The 16,749-nt window shown below is 35.6% G+C and overlaps 2 protein-coding genes and 2 pseudogenes across 2 annotated transcripts; all 4 read left to right on the top strand.

Annotated features, from left to right (window-relative positions):
- The first annotated feature begins 520 nt into the window (after nt 1-520).
- Nucleotides 521-3,035, top strand: LOC121746761 (annotated as a pseudogene).
- Nucleotides 3,036-5,550: 2,515 nt separating this feature from the next.
- LOC121746762 lies at nt 5,551-6,510 on the top strand (annotated as a pseudogene).
- A 2,019-nt stretch (nt 6,511-8,529) lies between these two features.
- LOC121747226 (putative germin-like protein 2-1) lies at nt 8,530-9,643 on the top strand. The gene is made up of 2 exons (XM_042141229.1): nt 8,530-8,685; nt 8,953-9,643. The coding sequence occupies exons 1-2, from the start codon at nt 8,562-8,564 to the stop codon at nt 9,516-9,518; spliced, it is 690 nt and encodes a 229-aa protein (XP_041997163.1). The 5' UTR covers nt 8,530-8,561; the 3' UTR covers nt 9,519-9,643.
- A 4,818-nt stretch (nt 9,644-14,461) lies between these two features.
- Nucleotides 14,462-15,440, top strand: LOC121747476 (putative germin-like protein 2-1). The gene is made up of 2 exons (XM_042141515.1): nt 14,462-14,630; nt 14,706-15,440. The coding sequence occupies exons 1-2, from the start codon at nt 14,513-14,515 to the stop codon at nt 15,266-15,268; spliced, it is 681 nt and encodes a 226-aa protein (XP_041997449.1). The 5' UTR covers nt 14,462-14,512; the 3' UTR covers nt 15,269-15,440.
- The last annotated feature ends 1,309 nt before the right edge of the window (nt 15,441-16,749 follow it).

The following is a 16,749-nucleotide window of genomic DNA, read 5'->3' as shown; positions in this document are numbered from 1 at the left end:
AAATGTTTAAAGCTAATAATTTATTTTAAGAATAATCTCTAATATCATATAGAATCTTCAAGTATGTTAAGTTATTAATTTAATTGAAAACTATAGTATATTTGAGAGTTTTAATAAAAATAAAATATCAAAAAAAACAAACAAAAGGGAAAATGGTTGTGGTCTTTTCTTTTTATTCACGCCATTTTATTAAATGCATAGATTTAAATCACCAAGGCTGTAATTAAAACATATAATACGTATAACATATTTGAGTTAGTGGAGTATTAAAAACAGATCAAGTGTAATTTGTCTGCAAATTTTTTATATCCCTTTCTCTTCTTTTTTTTATGTTATTTCACTTTTTGTTAAACACATACAAATATATTATAATTTTCAATTAAATCAATAAACTAAAATACGAACTCATTTGGAAAATGTCGTTAAATTTTGAAAAGAATAACAATTAGATATGTGCGTATAATGATTAAATTAATAGTACACGACGAAAGAAAAGAAAAGGCCCCACCATCTCTCTTGCGTTTCATTCATTGTCTTCTGCGTTTCAAGCACAGCAGGCCCTGCAGATGATCTCTTCCTCATTTCATCACTTCATTTTACTTCATTATCTCTCACTTTTCCCTAAGTCCACGCCTGGCGACTCTCACTCTGTATGTTTCCTTTTCGCAATATTAATGTTCAATTTTCGGTGTTATTTGTAACTTAGATTTGATGATTATTAAACAGGTTGATCGAGTTTCTGCAACTGCAAGGTTTTGGATTTTGGCCTTTTGATCGATTTCGGAATCTAATTAGTGAAAGATGGCGTCAATCAACGCTGGTACAACCTTCAAAGTAAGTAGGAAAAGTCCTGAGCTAATCCGGCCGGCGAAGCCCACTCCTCATGAATTGAGAATCCTCTCCGACATCGACGATCAAGACGGCCTCCGTTTTCAGATGCCGCTGGCGCTAATATACCGGCATAGCCCCTCCATGGAAGGGAGAGATCCGGTTAGGGTTATCCGCGACGCTGTCGCCGTGGCACTGGTCTTCTACTACCCCTTTGCCGGCCGGCTGAGGGAAGTAGCCACTAGGAAACTGGTAGTGGAGTGCACCAGCGAGGGTGTGTTGTTCGTTGAGGCTGACGCCGACGCCACTCTGCAACAGCTTGGCGCACTTCTACCGCCGATCCAAAACCTCCACGAGCTGCTCTACGATGTCCCTGGCTCCGCTGGAGTCCTCGATTGCCCTTTGATGCTTATTCAGGTAGATTTACATACATCAATTACCTTATCAAATCTTTGATTTGCTCACTAATAAACAGTTAACTGATTGTGATGCATGAGGTTGATGATTAAATTCTTTCTCGTGTATTGACTATAGTATAGGCTATTCATCAAAAGTTCATACATTTGAAAGCAAAGTTAAGAAGCCAAACTGAATAATTGAATGGAGTATGATAATTGTGTGTCAATGAGTGGAACATGATTTGAAACAACTCTTAAATGGTTAACCAAATTCATTCTAGTAAAGTATTTGAACTCTTTAATGCAATGAGTGAAACATGAGTATTTGAACAACTAGTTGCAGATGCCATCTGTGATACAATGATTCTAAATCATGTCCGTGAATACTCCCTCCTTAATTGAGGCATTTCTTTTCAGCACGTGTTTAAAGATAATATGTTAAGTGGATGGTGAACAAAGTAAGAAAAAATAGAGTAAGAAATGAAGAGAGAATAAAGTAAGAGGAATGATTATTTTTTGCCAAAAATAGAAATGACTCAACTATGTTGGAATTTCCCAAAATAGAAAAATGAGGGGATTAATAGGAACAGAGGGAGTACATTTTATGCAGAGGAGAAAACAAATGTTTATATAGTATTGAGATATGCATTGGAATAATGCCACATTGTTCATATCTGTCTATTTTTTTTACACATTCTGCCTTTTCAGGTTACACGGTTACTATGTGGTGGATTCGTCTTTGCCTGGCGCTACAATCACACCATGGCCGACGGTGCAGGGATTCACCAATTCATAAAAGCAGTATGCGAACTAGCCCGTGGTGCTGAACGCCCTTCTGTTATACCAGTTTGGGAGAGACACATACTCTGTGCTCGTTACCCACCACGCGAGACAATGAGACACCTGAGCATGATATTGTGGTTGACACAAAGCGAACCACTATCCCACATGATCGTGTGGTGCGACATTTCTTCTTCGGTCCCACTGAGATCTCCACCCTTCGCCAGAGCTTACCTCCGCACCTCCAAAGTTGCTCCAAGTTTCAAATTGTGACAGCCTGCATGTGGCGCTGCCGAACAATTGCCACCTTTTCTGACCCTAACGAAGAGTTTAGAGTGCTTTGTGTTATGAATATTCGTGAGCAAATGAACCCTCCTCTCCCAGAAGGGTACTACGGTAACGCTATTGTTTACCCTGCAGCAGTCGCCACTGCTGAGATGTTATTGAAAAACCCATTGTGTTATGCAGTAGAGCTAGTTAAGAAGGCGATACAAGGAGCAACGGAGGAGTTTGTTAAATCAGTGGTGGATTTGATGGTGTTGAGAGGGCGACCGAATCTGACCGGGGTGCAAACTTATTTGGTGTCCTCTGCGAGAGTTTTTGAAGTGGATGTTGGTTGGGGGAATCCCGCATACGGTGGAGTGGCAAGAGCTGGTGTGGATTCATTTCCGCGTGCAGTTAGTTATTTTATGCGCATTAAGAATAGCAAGGGTGAGGATGGGATAATGGTCCCCATATGCTTACCGCTGAAAGCCATGGATGTACTCGTTGATGAGCTTCAGAAGATGCTGCCGGGTCGAAGCTCAATTGCTTCAGCGCTCTAAGTGTTGCTCCTCTGTTGAGAACTACCTGCAACGCCTACGAGTGTTGCTCGTAAGTAGGTGTGCTTGGGATAGCTCGACTCCAGATTGTTACTTGTTTGTAACTATATAGGGATGGGTTATGTATATCTTCTCGATCCATCATTCAGTCACACTTAAAAAGTGTATATTCGTCTAATCATATATAGGGTTGACAACTTATGTCTGACCTAACGTTTGCCCATACACCTGCCGACCCTTAGAATATGTCTGATCAATTGGAAAATGGCCGGAACCGTAGGTTTTTGATTCGATGGGAAAGTGAATCTTAACGAGCCAGAATAAATCGGGTTCTCAATTATGATTGAACCGCAAGATGTGACCCCCAATACACTGGTCTGAATGTGAGCACAAGGTTGGCGAGATCAAAAGGGCAAGTAATTTATAGTTGAAGTAATCACCAATATCATAGACTATAGGACTGCATTTTGCAATTTAACAAAAAACTTCATAGGTCTTGCAGAAACATAGAAGGGTGTTAAACGTTAAATCATACACTGAGGTTGAACTCTAGGTTCAGTCTTATATTTTACTCCCTCTATCCAACAATATGGGTCACATTTGGTGTGGACATGGGTTTTAAGAAATGTAAAGAATAATGGATTGGAAAAGTTATTATAATATGAGATCCATTTTTTTATATTAGTTTTACAAAAGAATGTGAGTGGAGTGTAGCAGAATGTGAGACCTATTTATCATTTATGGTGAAAGTGTTAGCGAATAAAGAATTTATGAGTCGGAGTTCCATGCGTATTGTGGAATGTCACTCTTATTGTGGGACATACCAAAATGACAAAATGTGACTCTTACTGTGGGAGGAAGGAAGTATTTATCGTAAGATATAATGAAATAATCTCCATTGAGCATCCACAGTGGATGCCCGATCTCACGCCCGATCGCCTGAGATCGGGCTCGGGCGTCGTCGGGCATCCACTACAAGAGCCCGTGCCCGAGCCGCACGACCGAATGATCGTTCGTCCCGAGCCCGAGTCCGAGCCCGAGTCCGAGCCCGAGCCCGAGTCCGAGCCCGATCGATCGGGCATCCATTGCAGCCTCGCACCCGAGCCCGAGCCCGATTTGTGCATTTTTTGAGTTTTTATTTTTTTTTAATTCTTGAAACTCTAATTAAACACTATATAAATACTCAATCCTTATTCTTCACTTTTCACACACCAATACTCTCTACTCTACTCAATTTATCTTCTCTTTTCTCATTTTCACACTTTCAAGAATGGATCCGAGTCTATTCCCAAACCCCCATGGTGTCGACGACGATATGCCGATATTTGGCGGCGGAGGATTCGGTATGCTCCAACAACCAGACTTCGTCCAGGATGTGGGATCGCATTGAGGAATGCTACAACGAGGTGAAACCGAGTTGGGCTATCAAGCTGACCAAGGTTCAGCTGCGCAAGTGTTGGGATCAAATCAAGCTCCAAGTCAACAACTTCTGCTATATCTACAATAGGAACAGGGACGCACGGGGCAGCGGTGAGAGCATGGAGGATGTCCTCAATAAGTCGATGTTCGAGTACCATTCGCAGTTCGGGCAGTTCAAGATGTACAATGTTTGGCTGATCTTGAAGGACAAGTCGAAGTTCAACGGAGGGATACCGGTTGAATCCTTGGCTGCAAAGCGGACGAAGAACACCGCCACTAACGGTTACACGAACAACGGCCCATCTCCTGTGGATCTGAACGCTGAGCCGGAAGGGAGTTCCAGGACGCCTACGTCTACTTTTAGACGTCCCATTGGCACCAAGGCTGCCAAAGCCCAGACCAAATGGAAGGCGAAGGCGGCCGCGTCTGGATCGGCTCCCCCGCAGGCTGCGCCTCCTCCGTTTGCTCAGCTCATGGCCTCAGTGATCGAGGAGTTTGGAGGTTTTCGCGAGGTGGTTGAGTATAGGTTTATACTTGTCGCCCAAAACAACCTTCATAAGGAAACCGATCCGGAAAACGACAGAGAACTGGGAAGATGATCAAGAATTTGAGCCAGAAGTTAAATTTAGATGACTAGTTAGTTTTTTTTTAATTTAGTAATTTAATTTAATGTAGTTTTTTTAAGCTAAGTATGATGTAGATTTTTTTTGCTAAGTATGATGTAGTTTTTTTTAAAAAAATTAAGTAATGTAGCTTTTTTTTTTTACATTTGTGGTGTTTAATATAATATATTTTGGTATTTTAGTAATTAATAAAAAAATAATAATATTAAAATTGAAATGAAAAATGGATAATAGATATGGCACCACTAGGGTTCCACCATTGCTTTCTACTAGAAAAATAAAGAAACATTGTATTGATCTCCCAAGTCAACGTGAATGAGGAAGTTTGATTTATTTTTCTTTATTAAATGCCGGGTTGGGGGTGTGATCAATTGCAACTTTCTTAAGTTGCTAACTTGCTAACTCATCAACGCAGTGTATTGATGTTTTTACGACTGATGATCTGGTGGAGTGTTGTGCTCACCAAGTCTAGAAATGATTAGATGTTAACCTATTAGGTATGATTATGAAATAACAGGAAGCTAATTAGCACTTGGAAGGCAAAACGTAAGTTGAAGGTATCGATTTGAAATTAAATGTGATGAGTATTATAGTAGAAGGCTTCTATTTTTCTCCTATAAATAGAGTGTTTCTCATACTCAGTTTTCCATCACATTCACAGAACAGCTCGAACAAAAAAAAACAAAGCACACACACATATATAGTAATCAAAATGAAGATGGGTTTGTGCGCCATTGCTGTTTTGTTGTCGTGGGCTTCAATCGCATATGCAGCAGATCCCAACCCCTCTTCAGGATTTCTGTGTTGCTCTTCCTGATAACAAGTCTGATGGTAATTTAGTTTACGAAAATTAAAATTATAATATTCTTATTTGTATTCATATAGTAATAAATTTTTTGTATCTAGTTTTTGTGAATGGGGAGTTTTGCAAGGACCCCAACTTGGTGGTTGCGGAGGATTTCCTTTTCCAGGGTCTCAACATTCCCGGAAACACATCCAACCAGCTCGGCTCGGCTGTGACTGCAGTGAACGTTAATCAACTTCCAGGCCTCAACACGCTGGGCGTTTCCTTGGCCCGGCTCGACTTCGCCCCCTACGGGTTAAACCCACCCCACACCCACCCTCGTGCAACGGAAGCCTTCCTGTTGTTGGAAGGAGCACTCTACGTGGGGTTCGTCACTTCCAATCCCGCTAATGCTAACCAGAGGAACAAGCTCTTCACCAAGTACTTGAAAGCCGGAGATGTCTTCGTCTTCCCACAAGGTCTCATCCACTTCCAGATCAACGTCGGCAAGACCAACGCCGTTGCTTTTGCTGGCTTCGGTAGCCAGAATCCGGGAGTCATTACCATTGCCAACGCGGTGTTTGGGTCGGACCCGAAGATCAACCCTGATGTGTTGGCCAAGGCCTTCCAAGTTGAGAAGAACATCATCGATTACCTCCAGGCTCAGTTCTGGCCCAACAACTAAGCATTTTACCTATACTAGACTTTGGGATGAGGCAGACATTATATGTTTTGTTTTTTTAATTCTGCCAAACAGTCTTTACTTACTACAACTGCTCCACTATGGGAAACTTATGTATTCCCAAACTGCATATGTGATGATGCTATACTAATAAAAATTCATGTTATGTCCACAATAATTATCCTCTCTAGCTTATGACGTAAGTTATGCTCTGTTGTCATCATATGGATTGATCGCGTACATCACCAAATTGAGCATTCATACTAGTAATACATCTCTCCTAAGTTCTAATATAGTCATGTCATGCAGAGCTTAATTGCTAAATATAACAAACTTAGAGCTTACTTTCCCATCTATTCGAGCATCTACGGGAAAAGGTATATTTTTTATTTACCTTCTCAAAAAGGTTATTATACCTTCATAAAAAGTAATAGACTCCAAGAAAAAAGAAGATAAATTAAAATAGCAAACAAAAATAACTAACTTTTTACCTTTTTCTATGAGGTAAAGATACCTTCTCAAAATGAAAGAAAGTATAATACCTCCCCAAATACCCTTTTCATTAGAGCATGAAATTTTATAAAGAAGAGGTAAATATGGTAGTTATTTATCTTTACCTCTTAATTTACCCTTTCCCTTGGAGTTGCTCATAGTCGGTAGTAGTACATGTATCTATTGCCAGAGTTATATGTTTCAAAAGGCATGCTCATCTCAATTTAAATTATTTTTTTACACAACATATATCAAATTAAAGATAATTTATAAAGATTCTAACGGGAACTCACTTGCATATGTTCCGATGTCAAAATTTGACAAAAAATTCTTGAATTTTCATATTTTTCAAGAAGCAACTTAATGTCAATATAGCTATCATAATACGTCAATATAATACACATACAAAATTATATCAACTTATCGAGTCCATTGTCTAAATTGCGCTACGACATTGCATTAATTTAATTTGATCCATACCCTATAACATTCCAAATCCAATTTCCTCAATCTTTCTATCTAACTTGTATATATAAATTCAATTACACAAACACTATACTCCATAATATATCAAAACATTTGACATCTGATAAGCTCTTTAATCCACATATGTAAGCTTTATAAGTCATTTAACCTTACAGCTTAGCTACATACTCACTAAGTCTTAATTCAGGATTCAACGAGTTTATATTTCGCTATATATATATATTTTTTGGGTTACAATAAGAGAGCCACCTCTCTAGGAACACATATGCTTAGATAGCAACAAATCAGTCTCAACTCTTACCTATCTTATATAGCTAAAGTAGATTAACATCAGTACGTTTTGATGGATATCATTTAGCAATCGAAACATCTCGCATCTATTTCGCTGCTTTAATTAGCTGGGATTGTCTATTCCGTTTTTTGGTATTTCACCAATCAGGTGTTGCTTAATTTTTTTTATTCCTCAATTTTAATTTCTTTTGTGTTTCAGTTAGGTAGTTAGTTCTGTAATTGTTAAATAATGTTTATGTTACTCAATTCGATTGTTTGGTTCCATGTTCCTATTTCAATTTTTATTTTATTTTTTTCCTTCAATAATATTTTATGCTTTTGTTTGATTGCTTAGCTGTTAAATACTAGTATTGTTTATTATTCTCAAATATAGTACATAAGTGGAGTACTTAATTTTTAGTAGCATTTAAGTTCAAATGTTTGGCTAATAATTTATTATTAGATTGATTATTTCGTTTAATTGAGTTATCATTTTTTTTAACCATTAAATTTTAGTGAAAATAAGGTTGGTACAGAAATATTGAGAGAGAAGATTCAAACTGACTTGAAATATCACGACATTATAGCTGGCTCGTAATGTTTACAACATAGAAAAAATAGAATCTGCAAGCATAGAAAGGTATGGTGATATCACAGTTGCTATTTATATGCTGATGATAAGGTATAGTGTTGTGTTCCAACAAGTTCATACGTCGATGCTTAATACTACTATTGTTTTTGGCTATGGTGAAAATGAGATATTAACAGCCTTGACTTTTCTGGTCAAAAAGCACGTAACTTAATTCTGCATAGGTAGTCAAGTGGTCGACTCAATATTTAAAAATAAATTAATTTAATTGTTGATGAGTAATTTAGACGACTACTCTTTTTGTCCTATAAAAAGAGGGCTTCTCATCACAATTTACAGCTACAACCAAACTGAAAGTGAGCAGCATACCTATCAGCTTAGTAATCAAAATGAAGATTGGTTTTACTTTGTCCGTCGTTGCTGTTCTGTTGTCGTGCGCTTCGATTGCATATGCAGCAGATCCGAACCCCCTTCAAGATTTCTGCGTTGCTCTTCCTGATAACAAGGCCGGTGGTAATTCGATTTACTAAAATTTACATCATTAAGGAACAGTTTGATAGAAAAGATAAATAAAATAATATTGTAAACAAAAGATGGGAAGTTTTGCAAATTGCCAAACAGTTTGATAGAAAAGATAAATAAAATAATATTGTAAACAAAAGATGAGAAGTTTTGCAAATTGCCAAATTTACATCATACTTTTTGTTATTTTTGTTTACCAAATTGCCCTCAAACCAATAGTATTATAACTGTACGTACTAATAAATTTTTTGCATGTAGTTTTTGTGAATGGGAAGTTTTGCAAAGACCCCAACATGGTGGTTGCGGAGGATTTCCTTTTCCAGGGTCTCAACATTCCCGGAAACACATCCAACCAGCTCGGATCGGCCGTGACCGCAGTCAACGTTAATCAGCTTCCAGGCCTCAACACGCTAGGTGTTTCCTTGGCCCGGCTCGACTTCGCCCCCTACGGGTTGAACCCACCCCACACTCACCCGCGTGCAACTGAAGCTTTCTTCTTGTTGGAAGGGGAACTCTACGTGGGGGTCGTTACTTCCAATCCCGCTAATGCTAACCAGAGGAACAAGCTCTTCACCAAGTACTTGAAAGCCGGAGATGTCTTCGTCTTCCCACAAGGCCTCATCCACTTCCAGATCAACGTCGGCAAGACCAATGCTGTTGCTTTTGCTGGCTTCGGTAGCCAAAATCCGGGCGTCATTACCATTGCCAACGCAGTGTTTGGGTCGGACCCGAAGATCAACCCTGATGTGTTGGCCAAGGCCTTCCAAGTTGAGAAGAATATCATCGATTACCTCCAGGCTCAGTTCTGGCCCAACTCCAACTAAACACTCTAACTAAGATGGACATACATGTTTTGTGTGTTGTCTTTTTAATAAAATAAAACAGTCAGCTGATTGACTTGGAAAACTTTGTGTTTCCAAATTATATGTATATGTGATTATAAATTTATAATGAAATATTGCTCCTTTACCTAATGTTTTTCCAGTTCTTTTTGGTCATGTTTATTTGTAAGGGTTTGGGATATTTTTTTGTTAGTTTTTAGAATTCTTACACATCTAAATATTTTATATAATTTTAATTATTTTATATTATTATTATTATTAGTTTACCTTAACCGTACGATGGAAACTTGGGTTATAAAATGCATGATTAGTTTTAATTAATCAGATAATTGGGGTTACAAATGGATAGTGTAGCTTGTAACTATATTGAGTAGTAGTAGTAGTTGGGATGGATCTTTCATAGCCAAAGCCCAATACTATTATTAACTTGGGTTATAAAATACATGATTAGTTTTAATTAATCTGATAATTCTTAAAATCAGACAAATCAAAATGGGGATCTTATTAGCCGTCCCTTATATTTAAACGGAAATAAGTGATAAATTTTGACGGACGGGGGAGTATTTTTTTTTGGCTGTAAAGAGTAGCAGGAGTACTATTTTCTTTCGAGTGAACTACGCAAATGGTCCCTGAACTATGCGTTTCGCACGCAAACGGTACCTAAACTTTAAAAATATCATGGATAGTCCTTAAACTAAGGTGTAATCACATTTATGGTACTTTTTCACCATTCATCACAATTTTGCACCAAAAATGGCCCCCAAGTCATGAAGAAGATTTTTGGACTTTCATATCTAGGTACTAGATATGATATTTTCTCTATCTCTTTCTTGAGTATTGGATATGATGTTTTCTTATAGTTTGAGTACCTAATATGAGATTTTTCATTTCATTTTTACAATAATTTTATGTCAGATCTTAAAACTTTTAGAAAGTAAAAAATTAAAATAAAAATACTACTATGAAACTCTTAAATAAATTGAATACAAAAATTTAAATTTTAAATATAATTTGAAATAACTTGTAGATGAATTTAATTTTGACTGTGATTCAATTATTTTTTAATAATCATTAAAAATAAAAAAATTTAAATTAATTAAAAATTAAAAACTTATGGCTAATTAAAAAAATTTAATTTTTAATATTAAAAAAATGATCTAATCACAATCAAAATTAAATTTAGTTACAAATTATTTTGATAATTAAATTCATGATTTAAAATTTTATAATTAATATATTTAAGAATTTCATAGTTTTTTATTTTAATTTTTTACTTTGTAATTGTTTAAAAAAAGAGGATTTGACAAAAAGTGAGTAAAAATATCATTTTAGGTATTCAAACTATAAGAAAATATCATATTTAATACTAATAGAGAGATATAGAAAAAATATCATATTCAATACCTAGATATGAATGTTCAAAAATGACTTCATGCCTGGGGGGCATTTTTGGAACAAAATTGTGATAAATGGTGAAAATGTACCATGAATGTGATTACACCTTAGTTCAGGGATTACCCATGATATTTTTAAAGTTCAGGGTCCGTTTAGGTGCGAAACGTATAGTTCAGAGACAATTTGCGTAATTCATATGTCTTTCTGAATGAAAATGTCACACCTCAACCCCTCTGACATATATTCTTATAATAAATAAATCCAAAATAAAAATTTAAAACTCTTAATCCACATGTCAAATAAAACACTCATTATCAAATACATTCAAAAACCAACATCCAACATCCATCTGTATCATTGATATCTATGAGCCACAATCCACTGTATATAAATTTCACCTTTAATTTCATATTACAATTATCAAACATATGTTCTAACCAATACATATAATCATAAGCATTAAATATCATAAATAATTTCACATCCATATGCATATGTCTCTCTATCCAATTTATTATTCTGTGACAAATCAAGCCTGGTATCTGCCTGGGATTTCCAATATGCCAATATGATTTGACCCGTAGGTCCTGATATGATTTGACCCGAAGGTCCCAATATGATTTTAGATCCAGAGCTAGACAGTCACAGATCCTCTTTAATTCCGTGATTCAAATAGTCCAAATGTCATATAAAAACATATCCATTTAGAGTCCGACTCCAACCCCTTAGACGTATATATTGATAATAAACAAATACTCCCTTTAATTTCACACTACACAAATAACAAACATATTCTTTAACCAACACATATAATCAGAAATAATATCATAACAATTTCATATCTATATGCATATGCATCTCTGTTCAGTTTATTATTCTGTGACGGATCAATCCTGGTATCTGCCCGGGATTCCTCTATGACCCAAAGGTCCCTCTGTATTTGACCCTTAGGTCTCTCTGTAATTCGACTAGAAGGTCCCTCTATAATTTCAGATCCAGGGCAAGACCGTCACAGTGCCTCTTTAATCATATGATTCATGTACTTCAATGTCGAGTGTATCCATTGCATCAATCAATATCCACAATATATTTTATGAAATAATTTCAACACAATATATATATATATATATATATATATATATATATCCCTTGCACCAATCATGCATTCACATTATATTCCACCATATAATCTAAATACGATATTGAAAACATATCTATTTCGTCAATCACATAACACGTGTAAAATTAAAAGGCATGGGTTATACATACCCGATTATAATATGTAGTTTATTCGGAAGTAATTTACCTGAAGGCTCGATTCCTCTTCTTATTTTAGAGCCATAGACCCAATGCAGTGGTCTTGCAAATTTTATTCAGTTTCCTCACTATTCTTGTTCACTAATTGCTTTCCTTTTTGCTTTCCCTCTCCTTATTTATAACCTTCGATCCTCAGGTTTCTAATTTTTTTTTTCTTTCCTCCCATTTGTTCTCTCGCGGACATTTCCAATTTTCTATTTCCTCCCTTCCCCTTTCCTTTTGTCTTACCATGCAAATATTTATTAGTCGAGTTTTTTTTTGAAGTCGGCTAAACCGACTTTGAGATCTTTAATACAGTATAATATTATATATATTTTGATACCATTTCTTAATATTTAAACATTTGGAATTATCTTATAACAATGACACATCCTGTTTGTAACACATGTAAAAGTTTTAACTTGAACACGTATGGTATCCATATAATAAATAGGGTTGTGTTACATTGCTAACTCAATACTTAATTACTAAATATAATTAAATAATAACTTTTAGATATTCAAATTAAGGACCTAGATCATCAACTCTGGAATGTCAATACGATAAAAAAAACGTTAATAAGAGTATTAAGATCAATTTACGACAAATTAGTTGTAAGTAACTTTTGAAAAATATCTCATAACTTTAAAATGTATATAACTTTCTCGATTTAAATTATTTTTTCGCACAACATATATCAAATTAAAGATAATTTCATAAGAATTCTAACGAGATATCACTTGCATATGTTCCGATGTCAAAATTTAAAAAAAATTTAAAAAAAATTCAATTTTTTCGTACAGCAACAAATATCAACACAATATATAAAATATGTCAATATAATACATGTGGAATGTCATTCTTAAAGCAATGTGTTCACATAAGCAATGTATTGACATTCTTAAAGCATTGTGTCGATATTTTCAAAACACTATATTGACATTTTTATTTAAAACCCTAATTTTATAGTTTTTTTTATCTTTTTTTATTTAATTAATAAAAATAAAAATTACACGGGTTAAATTTTAGACCACTAGACCAATAGAATCACAAAATTCATTGGATTACAATTACTCAACATATATATCCTATTGGTTTCTAGAGTTATGACCACTACTCTACTTGTCTACTTTTATTAATTTCTTTGTTTCTGTTATTCTCATCATCAACAATCCAGTAGAATCACAAAATTTATTGGATTACAATGACTCAAAATTAAAATGTTGTAGTGCATGATGTGGATCGAATATAATGTATGCAAAACTGAAGTAATAGTAACCAAACAAACAGATAAACACATGCCACATTGAATTAGGAAATACTACAACAACACTAATCAGATGAAGACACTTTTATTTTGGTGTCACTAAACATAATTTATGAAATGAAAGTTTCATCTGCATGTAGATATGAGATGAAATGAAGTTTTATTAACAATTCAGTGTAATGCCATCTAGATTTATAAATGGGCTAATGGGTTTGTCATAAATACATGCCCATTAGTCGTACATTATAATTTTGGCCCAAACAGCCCATAAAATTTTATTCATTTCATCTTCTTCATAGATTGGATTGGGGTTATGCAATTTGATTGCAATATGCTTTTGATATGTATGCCTTTCCTCACTCATAGGACTTTGATTGCCTTAGGCTTCTTGTTCTTTATTAATATCTTACTCCTACAGCTCTGCAATGGAGCGACTTATTCTAATAAAGATGATGGCAAAATGTTGTTGATTGAAGGTATTATCATAAAAGTTTCAGTTGCTGCTTTTTCTAAACTTTACCCTGCTGTATATGGATGATTCAGTATAGAGAATTAATAGATTGTGAATATCTTTCACTTTTCCCCAATTGGAATCCAGTATAAACTTGTACTAATGCCTCTATCTCTTACTTGATGTGGAGTAAAGTTGTACATGGTAGGTCTATAGCAGCAAGTATCTCACAAAACCAACAAAAATATAGAACCTGCTTGCATAGTAATGATGTTTTTACGACTGATGATCTGGTGTAGTGTTGTGCTCACCAAGTCTAGAAATGATTAGATGTTAACCTATTAGGTATGATTATGAAATAACATGAAGCTAATTAGCACTTGGAAGGCAAAACGTAAGTTGAAGGTATCGATTTGAAATTAAATGTGATGAGTAATATAGTAGAAGGCTTCTATTTTTCTCCTATAAATAGAGTGTTTCTCATACTCAGTTTTCCATCACATTCACAGCACAGCTCGAACAAAAAAAAAAAAGAAACAAAGCACACGCACATATATAGTAATCAAAATGAAGATGGGTTTATGCGCCATTGCTGTTCTGTTGTCGTGGGCTTCAATCGCATATGCAGCAGATCCCAACCCTCTTCAGGATTTCTGTGTTGCTCTTCCTGATAACAAGTCTGATGGTAATTTAGTTTACGAAAATTAAAATTATAATATTCTTATTTGTATTCATATATTAACAAATTTTTTGTATCTAGTTTTTGTGAATGGGGAGTTTTGCAAGGACCCCAACTTGGTGGTTGCGGAGGATTTCCTTTTCCAGGGTCTCAACATTCCCGGAAACACATCCAACCAGCTCGGCTCGGCTGTGACTGCAGTGAACGTTAATCAACTTCCAGGCCTCAACACGCTGGGCGTTTCCTTGGCCCGGCTCGACTTCGCCCCCTACGGGTTAAACCCACCCCACACCCACCCTCGTGCAACGGAAGCCTTCCTGTTGTTGGAAGGAGCACTCTACGTGGGGTTCGTCACTTCCAATCCCGCTAATGCTAACCAGAGGAACAAGCTCTTCACCAAGTACTTGAAAGCCGGAGATGTCTTCGTCTTCCCACAAGGTCTCATCCACTTCCAGATCAACGTCGGCAAGACCAACGCCGTTGCTTTTGCTGGCTTCGGTAGCCAGAATCCGGGAGTCATTACCATTGCCAACGCGGTGTTTGGGTCGGACCCGAAGATCAACCCTGATGTGTTGGCCAAGGCCTTCCAAGTTGAGAAGAACATCATCGATTACCTCCAGGCTCAGTTCTGGCCCAACAACTAAGCATTTTACCTATACTAGACTTTGGGATGAGGCAGACATTATATGTTTTGTTTTTTTAATTCTGCCAAACAGTCTTTACTTACTACAACTGCTCCACTATGGGAAACTTATGTATTCCCAAACTGCATATGTGATGATGCTATACTAATAAAAATTCATGTTATGTCCACAATAATTATCCTCTCTAGCTTATGACGTAAGTTATGCTCTGTTGTCATCATATGGATTGATCGCGTACATCACCAAATTGAGCATTCATACTAGTAATACATCTCTCCTAAGTTCTAATATAGTCATGTCATGCAGAGCTTAATTGCTAAATATAACAAACTTAGAGCTTACTTTCCCATCTATTCGAGCATCTACGGGAAAAGGTATATTTTTTATTTACCTTCTCAAAAAGGTTATTATACCTTCATAAAAAGTAATAGACTCCAAGAAAAAAGAAGATAAATTAAAATAGCAAACAAAAATAACTAACTTTTTACCTTTTTCTATGAGGTAAAGATACCTTCTCAAAATGAAAGAAAGTATAATACCTCCCCAAATACCCTTTTCATTAGAGCATGAAATTTTATAAAGAAGAGGTAAATATGGTAGTTATTTATCTTTACCTCTTAATTTACCCTTTCCCTTGGAGTTGCTCATAGTCGGTAGTAGTACATGTATCTATTGCCAGAGTTATATGTTTCAAAAGGCATGCTCATCTCAATTTAAATTATTTTTTTACACAACATATATCAAATTAAAGATAATTTATAAAGATTCTAACGGGAACTCACTTGCATATGTTCCGATGTCAAAATTTGACAAAAAATTCTTGAATTTTCATATTTTTCAAGAAGCAACTTAATGTCAATATAGCTATCATAATACGTCAATATAATACACATACAAAATTATATCAACTTATCGAGTCCATTGTCTAAATTGCGCTACGACATTGCAATAATTTAATTTGATCCATACCCTATAACATTCCAAATCCAATTTCCTCAATCTTTCTATCTAACTTGTATATATAAATTCAATTACACAAACACTATACTCCATAATATATCAAAACATTTGACATCTGATAAGCTCTTTAATCCACATATGTAAGCTTTATAAGTCATTTAACCTTACAGCTTAGCTACATACTCACTAAGTCTTAATTCAGGATTCAATGAGTTTATATTTCGCTATATATATATATATATTTTTTGGGTTACAATAAGAGAGCCAACTCTCTTGGAACACATATGCTTAGATAGCAACAAATCAGTCTCAACTCTTACCTATCTTATATAGCTAAAGTAGATTAACATCAGTACGTTTTGATGGATATCATTTAGCAATCGAAACATCTCGCATCTATTTAGCTGCTTTAATTAGCTGGGATTGTCTATTCCGTTTTTTGGTATTTCACCAATCAGGTGTTGCTTAATTTTTTTTATTCCTCAATTTTAATTTCTTTTGTGTTTCAGTTAGGTAGTTAG

The sequence above is a fragment of the Salvia splendens genome, chromosome 9, assembly GCF_004379255.2.
Source record: "Salvia splendens isolate huo1 chromosome 9, SspV2, whole genome shotgun sequence".
Classification (NCBI taxonomy): Eukaryota; Viridiplantae; Streptophyta; class Magnoliopsida; order Lamiales; family Lamiaceae; genus Salvia; species Salvia splendens.
This window is presented reverse-complemented; position numbering and strand designations above follow the sequence as displayed.

Bases quoted from the DNA above. Each gene is read 5' to 3' on its own strand.
- LOC121747226 (XM_042141229.1), top strand. From the start codon at position 8,562: ATGAAGATTGGTTTTACTTTGTCCGTCGTTGCTGTTCTGTTGTCGTGC. The intron at 8,686-8,952 runs GTAATTCGATTT...TTTTGCATGTAG, and splicing joins TCCTGATAACAAGGCCGGTG to TTTTTGTGAATGGGAAGTTT.
- LOC121747476 (XM_042141515.1), top strand. From the start codon at position 14,513: ATGAAGATGGGTTTATGCGCCATTGCTGTTCTGTTGTCGTGGGCTTCA. The intron at 14,631-14,705 runs GTAATTTAGTTT...TTTTGTATCTAG, and splicing joins TCCTGATAACAAGTCTGATG to TTTTTGTGAATGGGGAGTTT.